Raw genomic sequence first — 17,827 nt, forward strand, 5'->3', positions numbered from 1 at the left:
CAGTTCAAACGCAGCCGCATTCCTGGCGCAGGCCCGTGGTTGATGTTTAGCAGATGCAGACAGACCCTTCTCAGCCTTCACACGGCGACGGGGAGAATTACTGCAACCTTGGAAAAAGTGCAGTGCCAGAGATTTGTCAGGGGCGCGTAAAGGCCAACTAAACACAGGCACCACGCTGCTTTGAGCCAAATCCTTCTTGAGTCCCTGACATTCGTGGCTTTGTTTTTCTTGCAATACCCATTGCAAGAAAAGCCCCGCGGGTTCGCTGACTTTTGGAGAATTTCTTAGACAAGCAAACACAGCACGGTTACCAAAATCCAAAGATGTCTTGCAAAAGCACTATGAATGCAAGAAAGGAAAGGGGTGGTTATTATTGTATTTACATTTACGGCTTTATTAGTGTAGGGACACCTTGGATTTTGCTTGTTTGTGTGTGTTGTTTTGGTTCTTTTTTCTTTAATCAAATCTTAGCCGGCTGTTCGAACGCTTCCTAGCAGCAAAGATGGAAGAGAATCGTTCAGCTCTTGTCTACACAACCTCTTGCAGCTCCGCTCCGCACGGGGTTTATTTAGTGTGTATGATTCACTATGAATCCATCTGAGCCTCAACTTGACAATGACCACATTGAGGTAACCAAGAATTCTGAGTCAAATCTGTGTCATCTTAGGTTCTGAAGTTTTGACCCTAAAGAAGTTAGTGGAAATTCAGCCTGTGAATTCCAACAGGTTTGTTGCTTGTCCAGAAGTTATTGTTGGGCAGTTTTTCAACTGGTGTAAATTTATGTTGCTCGTTGAGAGTCCAAGTTACACCGACCTGGCCAGTTGGAAGCGCCTGATCCTCCGTTCTAGGTCGGGAGAGCGGTGACAAAAACAGGGTAAGGAAACTAAACCTGTGATTAAATGCATTGCTAAAGTAGACCCCAAAGTGCAAAATCCATGCTATTTTCTTGGTTTAATTCTAAAAATATATTCTCATCACCAATTTTTAAAGCAACATTGGCATTATAAGCTCTGATTTCATGCTTTTGATGATGAGAAATGTTTTACCAGCACAAAATAAAACACCAAGGGCATGTGAAATGCTGCTTCACTGAATTTATTGTAATGCCTGTTACGTTGCTGATATAAAAAGCTTCAGTCAGCAAAAAGACCAATACACTTGTGTAAAACGCCTTAATTTGGGGGGTTAACAGATCAGCCAGCCCAAATATCCCCCAATTAAAGTTTTCATGTTGAATACCTTAATGATTGTTCCTGGTTACAGATTAATGATAGCGCGATATATCACGAGTTAACAAAAGCACCCCAGGGTGCAGAGACCATCGCCTGTTTTCCTGAGGAAGGGGCGATTATTGAGTTAATTTACCCCGGCAGAAATCTTGCTAATGGGGAAAGAGAAAAGGGAAATGCGAGAGAGTTTGGCACGATGTCAGTGAACAAAGGCATGACAGCGGCTCTGCTGTAAATACAAATGGAGAACTGGGTGGGAAAGGACAAAAAGGTGTTGTTGCGACCAGCCTTGGAGGTGTTTAGGCCGGCGGCGGTGAACAGAGGAGCTGTGTGATGGTACCTGGCACGGCTGTTCCCCGCCAGACACACACGTGGAAATTCATCTGCACAGAGCCCTCCTGCCTGCTGTTCTGTTTTCCTTCCAGGTAAAACAGCAACAACTGCAAATAGACAAAGACAACATCCTGAGTTCCCTCTGACAAACCTTGCAGTGTTCCGCGCTGCTAGCAGAGACAAGAAAACACATTTGTTTTCCCCCTCTGTCAATATTTTCCGAGTTGCCTTTCAGAAATAGGAGAGAAAATCTTATTTTGCAAGGTAATCTCACGCTGCGGGGACCGGCGGCACGTCAGCGGGACCAGGGCCGGGCGGCTGCCGGCGACCGCTGCCTTGCGGGAGATGTGTTGCTGCCTCCGCTCGTCCGCGTCCTTTGAAGGGCCAGAAACTGAGAGAAGATGGAAAGTTGGGGTCAAACAGCAGCGTCGTGAAAGAAAACCCGACCCTGCGCCATGGTATTTGTTTTATTAGAGGTGTAAGTTAAAAACCAGCGTGTATCAACTTCCCCCAAAAATTAGTAGACAAATATTTCTTGGTGACAGATTCATACTTTTCTCAAGATTTTTTATCCAAATATATTAACTTTGTTTACAAACTAAGTTACTCTAAGTTTAGTGACATAAAATCAAGTTGTGTATGTTGATCAGTGTATACATGTAGTAGCGAAGTTTTTGGTAGAACTATAGAACATACGAGTCTTGCAGTTTAAGAAGTCAGAGGAATTAGTTTTGGAACAAAACAGACAAGTGAAAGCGTTCAAATTCACCGTTGTGCGACTTGTATAGAAAAATTATCACAATTCCGGGTCTATTAACACAAGGATTTTCTCATTTAATCCATATACATAAAGCTGACAGTCTCTCTTAAAAATTTGCTCCCCTTTCATCCAAAATGCCAGCAGCTGATCCAGATTCCATTCCAGATCCATCTTCGAGCCTCTGATTCTCTGAAGAACAGAAATATTTCACTTTCAGAGGGTGACCAGGAAGCCAAGTGAGGCGCATGTGACACGAGACAATTTCCTGGAGAACAGATATAAAAATACACGTCATTTATGATCTTTATACTGTTTCTCTGTTGATGAAAGGAGCTGTTATAACGCATACGCTTTCTTACCTGTGTTGGAATTTCGTGGAGCAGGACAGTGTAGTCGAACTCGATAAAATCATCTTTCCTTATCTGGATATGTAGCAAAGAGAAAAAAGAATCAAGAACACAAGTTCTATTGTTGAAGTGTAGAGTCTGCGGTGATGTACTGGACTGGATTTAGCTGAGCAGGGCTGGAGATGGTTGTGCAGTCAGATGGGTTTTCTATGTGGAGAATTAGGAGTTCTTCCTGCATAAAAAGCTGGAAGGCGCTAACTGTGGCGTGGCTCTGCGCTCTGACTTCCCTGCCAATCTAACTAGGCTGGCTCACATACTAATTAATAGAGTTAACCCTCAAATTTAGGAATCTTACCTGACTATTAATTCCTCTTGCAGAGAAATTTCATTCTAAATAAGTTGGGAATAAAAAACGAACACAGTATATCGAGCACGGAGAGAACCAAAGCTTTGGGAACTCATGTTCCAGGTGTGGGATACATTCCCCAGAGAGCGTACGGCAGGTACCAGACTGATGGTACCTTTGAGTCTGGGATTTTGGGAGAATTGCACCCATTACAGAGAGTGTAAGCTGTTTATGGCTCTTTTATTCTCTGCTGCTCAGCAGACTCTGTTGGCCTCTGGGATCAGAGGTGTAATTTCCACTGCACTCACCCACTGCTTCGCAGACTTGACTTGTGCCATAAAGTAACCCAGGTTCTCCGCCGACTTTTCCCACATCATGTAACTGCTGCCGGCAACAGCCAAAGCCCACACGGGCTCCAGGGCCGGTTCGATATTTCCGTAGCTGTCTGCAAGAGAGAAAAGGAATAATATGAAAATGATTAATTGTGGCTGTTTAGTAGAAAAATGACAAACAACCAAGTGTTTTTTCCTGGTGGAGCTATTCCTGAAAGTGACTCTTCCCTCAGTTGAGTTACAGCCTTGGAACGGAGAATGATACCTGCAAGTGTGACAGAACTGGAATTGCCCAGAGACGCTGTTCACAGGGTCCCCACGGCGAGGTAAGAAACCCAATACCCATGAGGAAAACATCCGCAAAATATCCTCAAGGAAACAAGGGAGTGTGGCGCTCTGTTTGCAGGATGGAAAAATCCCGTGAGTCATCCCTTGCGAATTTCCACCCGTGGCTGGGGAGGGTGTGTGGGTTACGGCAGTTGTTGCTTTGAGGACGTTTTGTGTTTATTGAATATAAAATTGCCTGGGCTTTAAACCCAAATCACCTTCACAACGTGGCACTGCCTACCGTTGTTACTAAATAGATCGGGTTTTTTTCTCCCTGAGAATTGCTGTCCGTGTGGAGCTGTTTTGATAGCTAGCTCTATGGTTTTAAGCTGCTACGGTAAATATATGTATCTACTTTTAAAAATGCGTGTACATTTGCTTGTGCTCTTAGAAGTACCTGGGCTCTTTGAGATAAAATGAAATAGAGTTGTTTGGAGTATACCTGGAATATTGTTTCCAATTATCGGTTTGGTTTGGCGCCTAATTTTTTGGTAAAGTCTGTTGTCCTCTTCTTGGATTTGCTTCTGGTCTTTGGTGTCCGTGCACTTGATGTTGACGACAGGAGGAGACTTTGTCTTCGGGTACAACACCGTAGCAAGGCAGCTCCCAGCATTTTCCTGTCGTTGGAGAATTTAAGACTGTTATCTTTAATCAAGACTTTTTATTTACCAGCAACACATTCTTTAAAAAGCTCTTTGTGAAGTATATACGTGGAGTACATACATGTCTTTATGGGATGCTTTCTATGAAGCTGTACAGGGCTCGAGAAAATCTTTAGAAGGATAGGGTTTTTTTCCAGAAAAGTAAATAGGTTAAAACCATATGGCTAAAGTCATTAAACAGAAGTTTTAATTGAAGTGTAGCAGAAATGCACTAAGTCATCTTGAAAATATGGGAGTTCTCAATTGACAACAGGGACTTTCACTGTATGATACTTCAGCCTTAAACCAAAAATAATCTAATGCTTCATATTAAATTCTGAAAATAATCTGAATTTCATAAAATGTGTGTGTAATGGAAAAGCAGCTGCTTGCAGGAAAATTGCTGATGACAGCTGTCTGGTGGAATGAATGGGGGGGTTATAATTAAAAAGAATACACAACTGTCATCTCTTCGTTCTCATTCGGGTGTGTGGACCCGGCAGGAGCTCCGAGTGGATAACCAGGACCGTACCGTTGCACTGAGTTTGGGGCATTGAAAAGTTTCCCTCGGGCGCTTAGTTGCCCGATGTGGGTTGAACCAGCCAGTCCTCGGGCACGGGGTGACGCGGTGGCTCCGGCGCTCGGACCCATTGGGCCTTGACGGAGCAGGGACCTGATTAGATTAAATACTTGGGTGATGCTAAAAACAAATCATGTCCCGGGCGGGATGGGCAGGTAGAAGCGTAAAGGTCTTTCCATTGCGAAAGATCCAATTATGACAGTTTTGAAGATGCTGAAATTAAATTAACTCACAGTCTCAGAAATAAACATAGGGGACCATAAACTCACCCCGGTTCTGTAGTCTTCGGTAGTGAACTGCAGGTAATACTTGTGGCCAGAGTCTGGGATGCTCTGGAAGAGAAAAGGGTTCAGCCGTCAGTGTTACTACAGCTTTACGTGCTGGATCATGAGCGCTGAGGAGCAAACTCAGGCCTCGTGGATCAGAGGAGACGCACCCAGATGATCCCAGCGGCAAGCACCAAGGCTCTTAAGGACAATAAATAACCTTTAGATTAAGGGATGCTTTAAAGCCTTTCCTGGCAGAGCTATGCAAGAAGGAAAATACAGCTCAAAGTCCTTCACAGGACACATTGATACTGAGTAACTTGAAAAAGAATAAAGTTACAAATCCATGTTCGGCTTCCAAGGAGGTTATTTTTTGCACAGGCTATCGGGGTGCCCTTGAATATATAAATGAATCAAAACTCACTGACTGCTCCACAGTTGGACAGGAATTAGACAGGCTAATTTCATCTCAGGGTTGGTAACCTCGCTCGTTTTGTTTTCCCTCATGACTGGAAGGAGACTGATTTTGCTACACAACATGTAGAGCGGGATTCTGATCTGTCTGCTCTCTTTCACCCTGAAAATACCACTCATTGCGTTGTCCAACCAGCTGTCCCAGATCTACCTTGTTACGGAAAAATAACAGAATATTTCTTGCTGGTGGGAAGCAGCCAGTAGCAGCTCTTGGAGCACAAAACATCAGAAAAGCCTTAGAAATGCAAACCTTTGAAATAGGTCATTTTCTGGGACCTTTTTCCACTTTGTTTTGGATTTATTTTCATATTACCAAAAGCAATGGTTCAGGTAAGGAATTGTATTCTTGGTGTGGGATATCACAGTGTCCCAGCCCCACACATGCTGAGATAGAAACTAGCTTTTAATGTTGGCCATAAAAAAGTATTAATTGCCCTGAAACAGGATTAATGTCTCATTTAATAGTGCTAGAGTGGAGCCTCATAAAAAGTATTTGCATGATCTGCTCTTTACTTCATCACTCAGTCTCTTATTTTCCTACCAGCTTTTATATTAACTTTTGAAATGTTTATATTTCTTTTGAGAAGGGAGTCCAAGTTACAAATAGTGTGGAAAACTTTGTGTTTATTCAACTAATTCCTCATAAAATGATAGAGTTTTTGTCATTTAGCTGTTTGGTACATTTCCAAGCCTTTCCTTTGATTAAATCAGCCAGAAATAAATGAAAGAAAATAAGACCTTTTATATGCTATATTTTAACTTAAGCACTTCTGTGTCGGAAAGCTTGTTCGTTTGCTTATGTCATGTGGTTAATGAGAGGGATTCTCCCTTCCCATAAACCTCTTCTTGCTTCCATTTGCTACTGGTGTAGGATACATCATTACACAGTGTTTTCTTTGCATGGCACGTGTGAGGTAGTGTGTAGAAAATGCATGGTACTGGGGAATGCAAGCTGCCTTTACAAATACAGATTTAAGTCAAACTGCTGTATTCCAGCCACAGCACTGATTTAGTAGACTTGGTTTTTAAATACAATACTCTTCAGCCAAGCAGGAGGGCGATTTTGGCTGTCAGCATCGTTTTGAAGATTAGAACCCAAAGCAAGTGCGCATGTGTTTTATTCCTCTAAACCTGGGTCTTTGTGTTCCTCTCGTGCTTTCTTCCAGGAAATAGCAGAATGTCAGCAAAGTTTCGTTCCCTGGGCAAGGTCATCAGCCCAGCACCTGCCTTTGGTACATACACAGAGTTTTTCGCTGCAGATAAGAGGACAAATTGGCTTAGTCACTTGCTCGACTTCTAGAAAATCCCCTCTGGAAGTTTTACAATGATGCAAGTGTGGAGCTGGACCCAGATCACACCATGAAGGGAATGGAGGAGATGGAGAGAGGATGAGTTCAGGCTTTAATAATATATACTCTGCCTCCTCATTCTCCCCTTCTCTGCTGCCCCCATTTTGTGCCTTGGCTACAGCGTCCTCAACATGACTGAGACTATGACACTCTTACCATAGCAAAATGGTAAAAAGTAGCTTTCTGAAATATATGTTTACAAAAGAATCAGTGATTGGTGGTGCTGGAGGAAGGGTCTAATCTCTCGTGATAATCAGTGCAGTTAAGTTGAAGTTTCTAATTATTGTAAAGGTACCCAGGAGGTGTTACCGCTGTTGTCTCCAACATTCATTTGATCAGTTATGGGTATTTTTTAAGCCCAGTGACGCAGGTTCCTGCCGAACCTTTTCCTCAAGGGGCACAGTGCAGCAGCCTGAGCGTCCCCTCCCATCACAGCTTCAGTGTCTGACACTCTGTAACCAAAGCTTTTTTATACTTAAACCAAATCTTTTCTGGCCAGCATCTTCAGCCATTTAAAATATGTTCAGCTAGTCTTCCAATATCATTTGTTCTTGCATTGGTGTCACTGCTTCTGTCTGCTAAAGAAAAAAAATAATCATTTTTATAGCTGTGGTAACTTTGAGAAGAGTAATCAGATTCTGACAAAATATCTCAGTGGTTTCATTGCATTTGTTTGATATTGAGCACTAATGAAGAAAACAAAAGAAACTGGGACTTATTTTGAACTTATTATTCAGCCTCTGATTCTTCTCAGTAGAAGGATATAGAAAAACTTCATGATTAATGAGCTGGTAAGTACTTGCTTTAAAAAAATACATAATTCTGTGCTTATGTGGTGTTTGAAGTAGATATTCTCTCTTAATTTGCAACAGCCCCACCATAGCTGTAGTACTCACCTACAAGGCTTTCCAGTGGTGCTACATGGCTAAAATATATATTCAGTCTAGGTACGTGTACCAGGGACTTCTCTGATCTCACCAGGGAGAGGGTACATTTGGCATTAAATAATTTTAACTTTTACAGAAGGATTTCTAGTTTCTAAGAAAAACATCGCTTTTATTTCCAGTTTTCTATGCCAAGATGCCTCACTGTAAACCATCACATAGTGCAAGTTGAATAAGAGCTCAGGAATAGTTGACATCGCCCAGCGATGGCTGGCTGTAAGCAGCCAGAGATAAATGAGTCCAAAAGAGAAGAAAACAAGTGAGTAATTCATTTTTCCACTGATTATCTGGGTCACGGGATGGTTTTATTTCAGGGCTCAAAATTAATACAGCTTTCATGACAAATTCTTAGTGCTGCGAAGGCCAGGATAACAATTTAAGAGCAGTTTCATTCCAGGTCCCGAAGGAGGTGGTTTCGCAATTGCTTTACGCTGCTCGAACTCCTCTCTGGCACGGGGACCAGTTTTCGGTGGCTGGATCAGGGAGCTGAGCTGATCACCAGGCAGGGAGAAGGTGGTACTGAGAGAGGGGTCCCTGGGGGGATCCCCACTGTGTGGCCCTGCCACTGTCCCCACAAGCCAGCTCAGGTGGCCCGTGGCTTCTGGACACCCGCCAGCAGCCAGGTGAGCTCTCGGGCTGCCCAGGCAGGGGGAAAAATCCAGCAGAGGCAGCTGTTTTCTCTGCCTTTCCCTAGATTTTCACTGATTTTACCTTCCCCACCCTAACGTGGGGTCCTGACTGTTGGAAACAAGTAGAAATCTTTTACCTGACTTCTAATATTAAGACCGCAGTCCTGATACGGCACTGTTTGGCGTCAAGGTGAGCTTGTGAAATGTCCACCTGTAAAATGGCATTTTGTTGTCTGATTTAAGCAAAAGCTGCAGCTTAACCAACAGATTACCTAGTTTTACCTGTAGAGTTCACCTCCCTACCACTCAGCTGTGCTTTCCAGGGCAGCTGGGCACAGGAAACTGCTACAGCAGTGTTTTGAATGTTTCTCTCTTGAATTCTAGGATCTTCAGCTGGCTCACACTGACGCTGCTCTCCTCAAACATGTGTTTTAAAGTGCAGCTGTCAACAATTCCATGAGGTGCATGCTGCCATTTCCTAGAAGATATTCACTTAAGAGAAAAACCCACATCAATGAGAAGGGACGATGAAAAGAAAACTGCGGCCAATGGCAAGGTAGGAGTTATTATATGTTTCGCTTATCTCTGGGATTTGTTGCTAGGAGAGAAAAGCACTGATGTCTCATTTTACGTGAACTTGAAAAATCTTTCACATCTAACAGAGTTACTGTACTGGTGACAGTCTTCAGTCCTGTTTCTAATTATTACAGTTTCATGGGCTAGTGGGCTAATAATGTTACTTTTTAAATACAATGCTCATGATTAAATTGCGTGATAAAATTATCCTATTTTTACTAGATCGGGTAATACACTGACCAATAGGAAACTAGTCTCCTTAAAAATAAATAAATAAATAAAAATTAAAAACCAAAAAAACCCCCACCAAACAAACAACCCCAGAACTCAAACATTTTGGTTTCCTGCATTCATATAATAAGGCACATTCCTTCTAGGAAATTCTTTCCATTTTTTTTACAGTGGAGGACAGGAAAGAAGGAAGTGACCATACTCAGCACATTTCTTCTCTTGTTTTCACAGTGTGTGCAAAGAAAAAGGGTAAATAAACTGCAGAAGGGGGTTACAGCAACCTCCTACAGCATCAAGTGCTGCGAGGAAATAACGAGGCATTTCACTTCTCTGTAATGAACCAATATTTTTCTTTCCTATATTAATAGGCAGGTGGAAAAAATCACTTTTCCTCCCCAAAACTACCTTGCAAATACTCATTTACGCTGGGGTTGCAAAGAGGATCTATACCGACCTCTTATTTCTGATATGTCCCTTTTAATAAGCAAGCGCAGCACGGGCTTCCAGCAGCATGGGCTGCTGCCAGGGGCCAGTTGTTCTTAAAAGAGGCACAAGAGTTTGTATATGGAAATATATATATATAAATGTGCACACTACACAGTAAATATAAAAAGAGCGCTTGTAGGTTTCTAGAGGAGTATCAAATATCACAGTAAATTTCTGTGCGAGATGTCTGCAGCAATTCCATAGGAGGAATGAGAGGCTGCACTAGCACATCCATCCTCAGCACCTCTCACACTGGATATTTACTGACGTGTTAGGGAATGATGGTGAGAGCAGTTCCTAAAGGGTGTGGGCTCAGGTAAATCTATAGCAGGACATCGTGTTTGCATTCCCCAGCAGGTAGCACAGCCAACACCATCCTTCAGCCTTGCATTACACAAAGTAATACACAAATTCTGAAGTTTTATACAATAGTTAGTGTTTTGTCACTTTTAATTGGAAGTTGTTCTGGTCTGTTAAATACTCTGTGAAACTCAAACAGGCTTCAAATTGGTTTAGAACCACTGTCAACTGGGATATATGTGAAAGATTGAAGCTCAAGTTCAGTGTTGTAAGGACCACAATAGTGCATCCTAAGCACTTCAGGGTGGGTTGGAACTTCTTTTTTGAAGGGGAAGATTTTACACTGTACAATCTTATTCTTAATTTCAGGAGTGAGGGCCTGGATTGAACCTGCTGTGCAGGTGCTGGAGGACAAATGCGGTAAGATCTCCTTTGCAGATGCCACAGCCATGAAAGGGATCCAGTGGAATCCAGTGCTGCACTTGGTGCTTCAGACTGGGATCCCAAACAACCAGCCCTTGCTTTAGGGAGCTGCCCAGCACCAGCCTAGACAGACTAGGCTAAGGAGGCTTGATTTAAATCCCATCCTTTGCCATAGCCTGGACCCTCAGCTCTCCAGGAAGGGAGAGCTTTCCTTCCAGGATCTACAGCCTTGGGCAAATGTTCCCCAGAAGTTTTTGCTGCTCCCATCTAGGAGTCCTGCCTCTTTCTGTCACCTTGGCACATTTTTTGGAAGATAAAGGTACGTCTTCTGAAGGGAACTGCATCACCTTTAGTTGAAGCTCTCAGTCTCCAGACAAAGTCTTTTCCATTCCTACTCACACTGAGTAGATGATGGTTGCTCCAAAAGCAATTACTTATCAAACCGTTTTCTTTCCATCGTGTGCCTGCCACGTGCTTGTTTCCCCTTTCCCCAGTCTGCTCTATGCTGCTCGTGATTCCAGCTCAGGGTGCCAGGACCAACCTCGACCAACACACGTTTAAATTATTAGTAAGTTAATGATGTTTTGAGGTGGATCCGTGCTCCTTCCTGAGGGGACCCAGGTGCCCTCTGAGAGGAGGAAAAGTGGCCTCCTGAGGGGACCTGGGTACCCCCTGAGGGAAAGGACAGTGGCTCACTGAAGGGACCCAGATGCCTTCTGAGAGCAGGGACAGTGGCCTCCTGAGGGGACCTGGGTACCCCCTGAGGGAGGGACAGTGGGTCCCTGAGGGGACCCGGGTGCCCTATGAGGGAAGGGGTGGGTTGACAGCAGCCGCTGAAGGGCCCCGGTGCCCCCTGAGGGGAGGACAGTGGAGCAGGAGCCCCTGAGGGAGGCGGGAAGGCGCTTGGTGCCCAGCGCGGTCTGGTGCTGCCCTCAGGGTGGCTCAGTCCCGCACCACTCACTCCCCCGCTCTTTTATTATAACACTTATTAACCGTACTTCTCCCAGCGTCCCTTTAAAGACCGCGCCTGGGGAGCACCCCCCTCACCGCCCCGCGCTCCTCCGCAGCCGCCCCGCTTCCCCCGGTCGGCCTCTCCCCCTACCTTCAGCGTGGCCTTGCGGACCTGCCCCAGCGCCCGCAGCGCTCCGGGGGAGCCCGCCTGGAAGTTGAGGTGGTGCAGAGCCACCCGCGCCGCCCCCGCGGCCGCCGGGCTGCCCGGGCTCAGCTCCCGCTCCGCGCCCGCCGGCGGCGGCAGCAGCAGCGCGCTGAGGCGGAGGAGGAGCGGGAGGAAGGCGGCGGGTTTGACCCCCTGCATGGCGCTGGGAGACGGCGGGGGATCCAGGCGGGCTCCGCTCTGAGGCGGGCTCCGCCGAGGGCCGGTACTAATAGGGGGGGCCCGGCCCGCTGCCTCCCGCCCTCCGCCCGCTGTCAGTGCCGGGAAGCGCTGAGGGAAACTCCGCTCTGCTCGGCTACTCCCCTTCTCCTCAGCCCTCCCACCTGCTTCAGCCCGGCTGGGGAGCCTGAGGGGAGCCCGGGGACATGAGGGGCGCTGAGGGGACTTAAGTCCCTTCTTCTATTTTTGTGGGGTTTTTTATTCCTTCTTCAATCATCTTTTTTTTTTCCAGTCTAAGTAAATCATAGTGAACAGAATGTTTTTCTCTCCCTGTGATTGGAACTATTCAAATGCTACCAAGTTATATTTCACTTTATTATGAGCCCAGGTAGCCAGCTGCACTGCAACCATGTCTTTCATTCTACACTTTCGTGTTTACTGCCAGCTGTATCCAACTCCAGGGGTTTCTAGGTGCTACATAGATACATTTTAAACAAGGACAGAACAATTACATGTATTACTACATGATTTGTTGATAAGGTGAAAAATGCTGTATGGAATTCAAAATGAAGGTAGTGCTTTTGCCTCAAAGAGCTTAAGTCCCCTCAGCTCCCCTCAGATTCCCCCTCGATCTCCCTTTCTTTGACGTTATTCAGCTTTCTGCCTTTGTAACCTGTGTGGCAGTTTCCTCCAGCACTTGTATTAGCAAAGAAAATACTTTTAAAAAATTGTTCTCGTATACCAATCGTACTAGAAGGTGGTAAAGTGTTACTAAATTCAGACATTTCAGTAAGTTCAGCGTCCAAGAGTAAGCGTGCAGCTATGTGGTTCGGGTTTTTTTTCCCTTCAGCCTTTTGACACTGTCAGTAACTCATGAAGCAAATTAAGTTTCTTTTATCTAATTTAGGGGCCAAACTTCTCAGCTGTACCTGAGTTATATCCCATATAGAAAGGTTAAATTTAGATTAATTTAACATCTCTCTCGGTTTTACAATGCATCGCTTTATTTAATATCATATCTGTAGTCACACAGCTGCCTATTAGAGGATGACGACATTTTTCATATATTTGTTGCGGGGAAGGGTTCATAAAATTTTGCAGAGGGAGCAGGCTAATTTTTTCCTTATTGGGACACTTGCCATGTTTGTCTCTAATATTTTCTGTTTAGCTGAAGAAACCAACATCCAGTCTTTTCTCATTTATCCTTGCTGCGATGACAGCTCCAATGTTACTTTTCAAATGAAATACAAAGCGTGATTCGCAGCTGACATCGGAGATCCAAGCGGTGCCCGTTGTTTCCTGATGCTGCTTGTTCTCTCCGCTCATATCGAGGGCTGAGGATGCCCTGAGAGAGGAGGAAGGACCAGCCATGGTAGAAGTTTGACATGGTTTTAAAGCCTTAGGTTTTGTGGGATTTCAGAGGCTTGAATGAGAGGTAAGAGCTTAAGAAGAGGTAAGAGCTTGTAAATCTGGCACTTTGTTGCTCGTGCTGGAAAAGCCTGCAAACCCCAGCTGTCAAAGTATTGAGCCATGAGGCTTTGGCCCCATCTGTAACTTTCTATGTCCTTCCTTTTCCCTACAAAATTCTCCTCCTTTTCCTGCTTTCTCAGTCAGCATCACTCTCAGTGATATGGTTGTTTCCTTCCTCCTGAGCGCAACAAAGAGGTTGTGAGTAACCCAGACCCGAGCGTCAGTGTGACAAGGGCAGAGAACTTGCAGCACAAAGCAGGGAGAAGAAGGAATTTCCATGGTGCTTCTCCTAAATCACTGCAGAGATGATGCTGGTATAATTTGCTGTTGATCAAACATGACTCTGAATTTACAAAGCATTTTGACTTGGGAAAATAAAAGCTTAAATGCTGAACAGCTCCGGGTCAGGGCTGGGGGAATGTTGCTGAATATGTACAGACACAGGCATTTGCTGCTTCCCCAGCATTTATTTTAAGTTTGCGTTTTATGTGGCCCTTAAAACCTGTAAGTGCATCCTCCAGCAGACTGGCCTCAAGCCATGCTTGCTTGTTTGCTTCAGACTTTTTGGTGACAGTGAAAATGAAGCTCTACAGCGTGTAACATCTGAAGAAAAGGGACCGAAGCGAGTGATCTAACTTGAAGTGACATATAAATTTTAGTTTTTACCTCTCATTCCAGTTAACTTAGTCCAGATTCAGAGGGCAATGGTGGTGCAAGGTACATGTTAATAAGCCTCTCTCACTCTTCCTTCTCTGTTCTTCTTTAGCAAACTGTACATTATGGCAAATTTCCCATGTTATTGTGGTTTGCATCACGCGTGTGTCAAATCTGACTTGGACCCTTTAGAAATGGAAATGAGGGTTGTTTCAGGCAGCTGCTCCAAAAAGCATTCTGAGGTTTTCATTTGCTTACCATCTTTTTTTTCATACATCAAATGCTTGTTTAGAGGCCAGTTATTCCTAATTTGTTTCATATTTGAAGACTATTTCTATATCCTTTGTAAGCATTTTACAACAGACCTCACTGGCTCATAATCGCTAACAGATGTCTGTAATATAATACAATGAATTTGGACAAACTTCAGTTTATTCTTTCTTGCAACTTCTCCAGTTCTAACTTCAACATCTTGCTGGAGTTAAAAACAAGCTCTGTTACTTGATTTTAAGTGAATTGTTTATGGCTTCCCCCATCCCTATCAAGAATTATTCCCAATAATTAATCACAAGAGCTTATTTTCTGTGTAATTAGTCTCCACATTTTTTGCTGGATAAACCAAGCTTTGAATAGATGATCTCCTAATGCTGGATAAACCAAGCTTTGAATAGGTGATCTCCTAATGCATTGCTGGGCTGACCTTGCCTATGGTTAAGCATAGGCATAAAAATACGTGTGTTATTTTTAGTGTGGCTCACTTTTTCAGGGAAATTTGCTGTTGAAGGCTTCTGACTAATTTTAAATCTTTCTGCTTATGGATAAGTTTGAGTTTTTTTGAAGGCAAACGTATTCAGTGTCAGCAGCGACAGATGCTGTTCTTGCACACCCAGGTAACAAAATTTTCCCCGTGGATTTGATATATGTAACTCAATGCAGGCTGTGTTTCTTGCAGGTGTTAGTGCTCAAAATCTATGACACATTGCATTTTTACGAAAGGACGGGCTACATTGAAGCCAAAATTAATTTGCCCATGTTTTGAGGGTACAATAGACAAGTTTTCTAAAAACCTGTGGGTAATATGTGTTGATTGGCCTATGGGGAAGTTTGCTGTGTAGCTGTAATAGTTCCATAGGGAACTAATAAAATAAACAAGGAGAGAGAAAGCAGTTGAAGCCAATAAGTACTTGCTGTGACGTGAATTACCTTCAAGGCCTTTGACTTGGTCTCCTGTTAGACTTCTGGGTTTGGTTTTGACCAGAATTGTTAGAGCCAGGAAATTAAGAAAAGCGAAAAGACTTGAAAGCCATCACTTAAATTCAAGTTATTTTGGTCAGTACAGGAATAGCACCTGACATGTAAGGGGCTGCGATATCTGTGTCAGTCAAGAAAGTCTGGTAACCCCAAAAACCTGCAGAGTGGTTGATGCCACCTGTTCCCTTTACTCTGTATATTTTCATATTGCTTTTAAAATGCACGCCAACATTCTCTCAAAGTGAAACGGTCAGGACCAAGCTTGAGAGCTCTCTTTTCACCGCTCCCGTGCTGTTGGGCAGCTCTTCCAGTGAACCGTCCCTCAGGACTTCTGCTCTTGTTGCTTGGAGACTCCTCCAGCTCAGAAGCGATGTTTGCTGATGGAAATCACCTTTAATCTCCCATTCCACTCTCTTTCCCTAAGATGTTTGAAGCCACGTGGCATTTCTCTCAATCTGCTATAGCTTTAGTGTATCAAATCAGTATCTTTTACAGTGTCAAACATTTAACCGCAGAAAAAGCCCTTTGTGAACCCACTGAATCTGAGAAGCACAGAAATTGTCGAGCACGTGAGCATTTATAGGATCGTCTTTTATTGTCAAGCAGTGGAGATGTGCTAACAGCAATTCTGGTGGCACAAGGCATGTGTCATTTGGATCCTCTCTCTTTAATCGTGGTATCGTACGTACCTGGGGAATTCAGCACAAAACTGCCTGTCACCGGGCTGCATCTTTAACCGTTTGAAGGGACTAACACAACACGCTACATTGATTCTTCATGGTTTTCTTGAGGGTTTATTTCATAACAGGACCACATTTAGTCTTCTACCTTGGGGAATAGTCACAAAGCTAAGATTTTCTGCATTTACAGCTATTTTCAGCTTCTTAATCTTTGTCAAATGTACAGGACTGATGCCACTCACACGCGTTGCGGTGCCAGCACTTCTGGAGTCTGGCAGAAAAGCCAACAGCCTGAAAGGTTCGGTGGGTATTTCTTGGGATGGACTTTGCTTGGGGGTTGCTGGGCTTGAGAAATGAGACAGGTTTATAGCAGATGGCTGAATTGAATAACTAAATAATGGAATTGGAAATGATATTTTGCTAGAAAATTGGAATATATATGAAATGACCTCAACCCAAGAACAGTGAAAGGCTGTATATTGTAACCAGAAGGAGTAAAGCATTGCAGATTTTTAGCACTGTTATTCTAACATTAAAAGGAGACACGTAACATTTTGCTAACCTATTTGGGTAATTTTCTTTTGATTACGGAACAGGTATGGAACAGAGAAATCGTAGTTTATAGACTGGCCCCAGCAAACAAATCCTTTACATGCCCAGTGAGACATAATCACTACAGAGCCCAAAACAAGCACAAGCGATAAATAATACCTGTTAATAAACTGAAATCACAATTCTGCCTTGTAAAACTATAACAAATATATCTTGGACACATACTCAGGCCTTTTTAAAAATAAATAGATATTAAAGCAGCCATTTAAAGATGAAAAGCTGCTGGGAATACAGGCGTATGTGAGTATTTTGTACTCTGATGGCTGTCACAGAGGAACTCAGCCGAAAGGTTGGGCAGAGCCACGGTATTTGGGCAGAGTTTTTCCTTCCTTTGCACAGCTCTCACAGCTGTGCCACCTCTCCAGAGACGTCTGGACAGTGCTCTGGATCTCCAGAAAACCAGGCTCTAAAATGAAGCCTCTAAAGCACTGTTTATATTAAATTCCTGCTGGCAGACCTGGATGGATGCAAAGTCACAACCTGTCACCCTACACACAAACTATTTTCATTTGTTGGATGCTAACAGTTACTCATAGCTGATGGCAATAAAAAGCCCCTTGTAATACTGGCTATTTTACAATGGTTTTATAAAGATTCAATGTATGTCTCTGTTAACTGACTATTACAACAGAACAATAACTTTTGAACTGTTCAGTTGCACAATGTTTAAACAAGGCATTAAGTATTTGCACAATTCTGTTACTGTTTTAACAAAGGTGGGGACAAATGAGTGAATTCCTATGCTAAATTCCAAAGCATTGTCTCACAAACTGTCTTTCTCGCGAGGTGACGTGTTTGAAAGGATGCAGCAGAAGTAACAGTTGAGAGGAAACACATTTTCTGTGTCTTGCTCGCTATATCCTCCCATTTGTCCCCTTATTTTTGGTGACCGTTGTTCTCTCTGTCCTTTGCAGGAACTGTTTCCAGGGTCTGCTCTGCGCAGGAGCCGTGGACAGGAGATTTGGGTCCTTGGCTCCTTTGGTGAAAACCAAAAGGGGCAAAACACTGGGAGAAGCCAGGGACTGGTCCTACACTCTCACTCCTCAACAGACAGAAAAGGTGATCCTATTTTTTTAAAAATATAATTTGTGGCATCTCTCATACAAAAGATGAAACACAAACAAAAAATATTCCTCATTGAAGGGTTTCCTTCATGAGCTGGGGATGTTATTTACACTGGAAAATAGGTAGAATTTATCCTTAATTCTCTGTTAAGAAGTTGTGTTGGAGGGAGACATTTCAGAGACTGATTTA

The 17,827-nt window shown here is 43.7% G+C and overlaps 1 protein-coding gene across 1 annotated transcript; it reads right to left on the reverse strand.

The window, feature by feature from the left end:
* Positions 1–2,428: 2,428 nt before the first annotated feature.
* On the reverse strand, positions 2,429–13,293 carry RARRES1 (retinoic acid receptor responder 1; the record flags this gene model as incomplete). Its single annotated transcript, XM_080349680.1, has 7 exons — positions 2,429–2,587; positions 2,682–2,744; positions 3,324–3,460; positions 4,117–4,291; positions 5,165–5,227; positions 11,676–12,093; positions 13,139–13,293. The coding sequence occupies 7 exons, from the start codon at positions 13,291–13,293 to the stop codon at positions 2,429–2,431; spliced, it is 1,170 nt and encodes a 389-aa protein (XP_080205806.1).
* Positions 13,294–17,827: the final 4,534 nt, after the last annotated feature.

This window comes from Nesoenas mayeri, assembly GCF_963082525.1.
Source record: "Nesoenas mayeri genome assembly, chromosome: 9".
NCBI lineage: Eukaryota > Metazoa > Chordata > Aves > Columbiformes > Columbidae > Nesoenas > Nesoenas mayeri.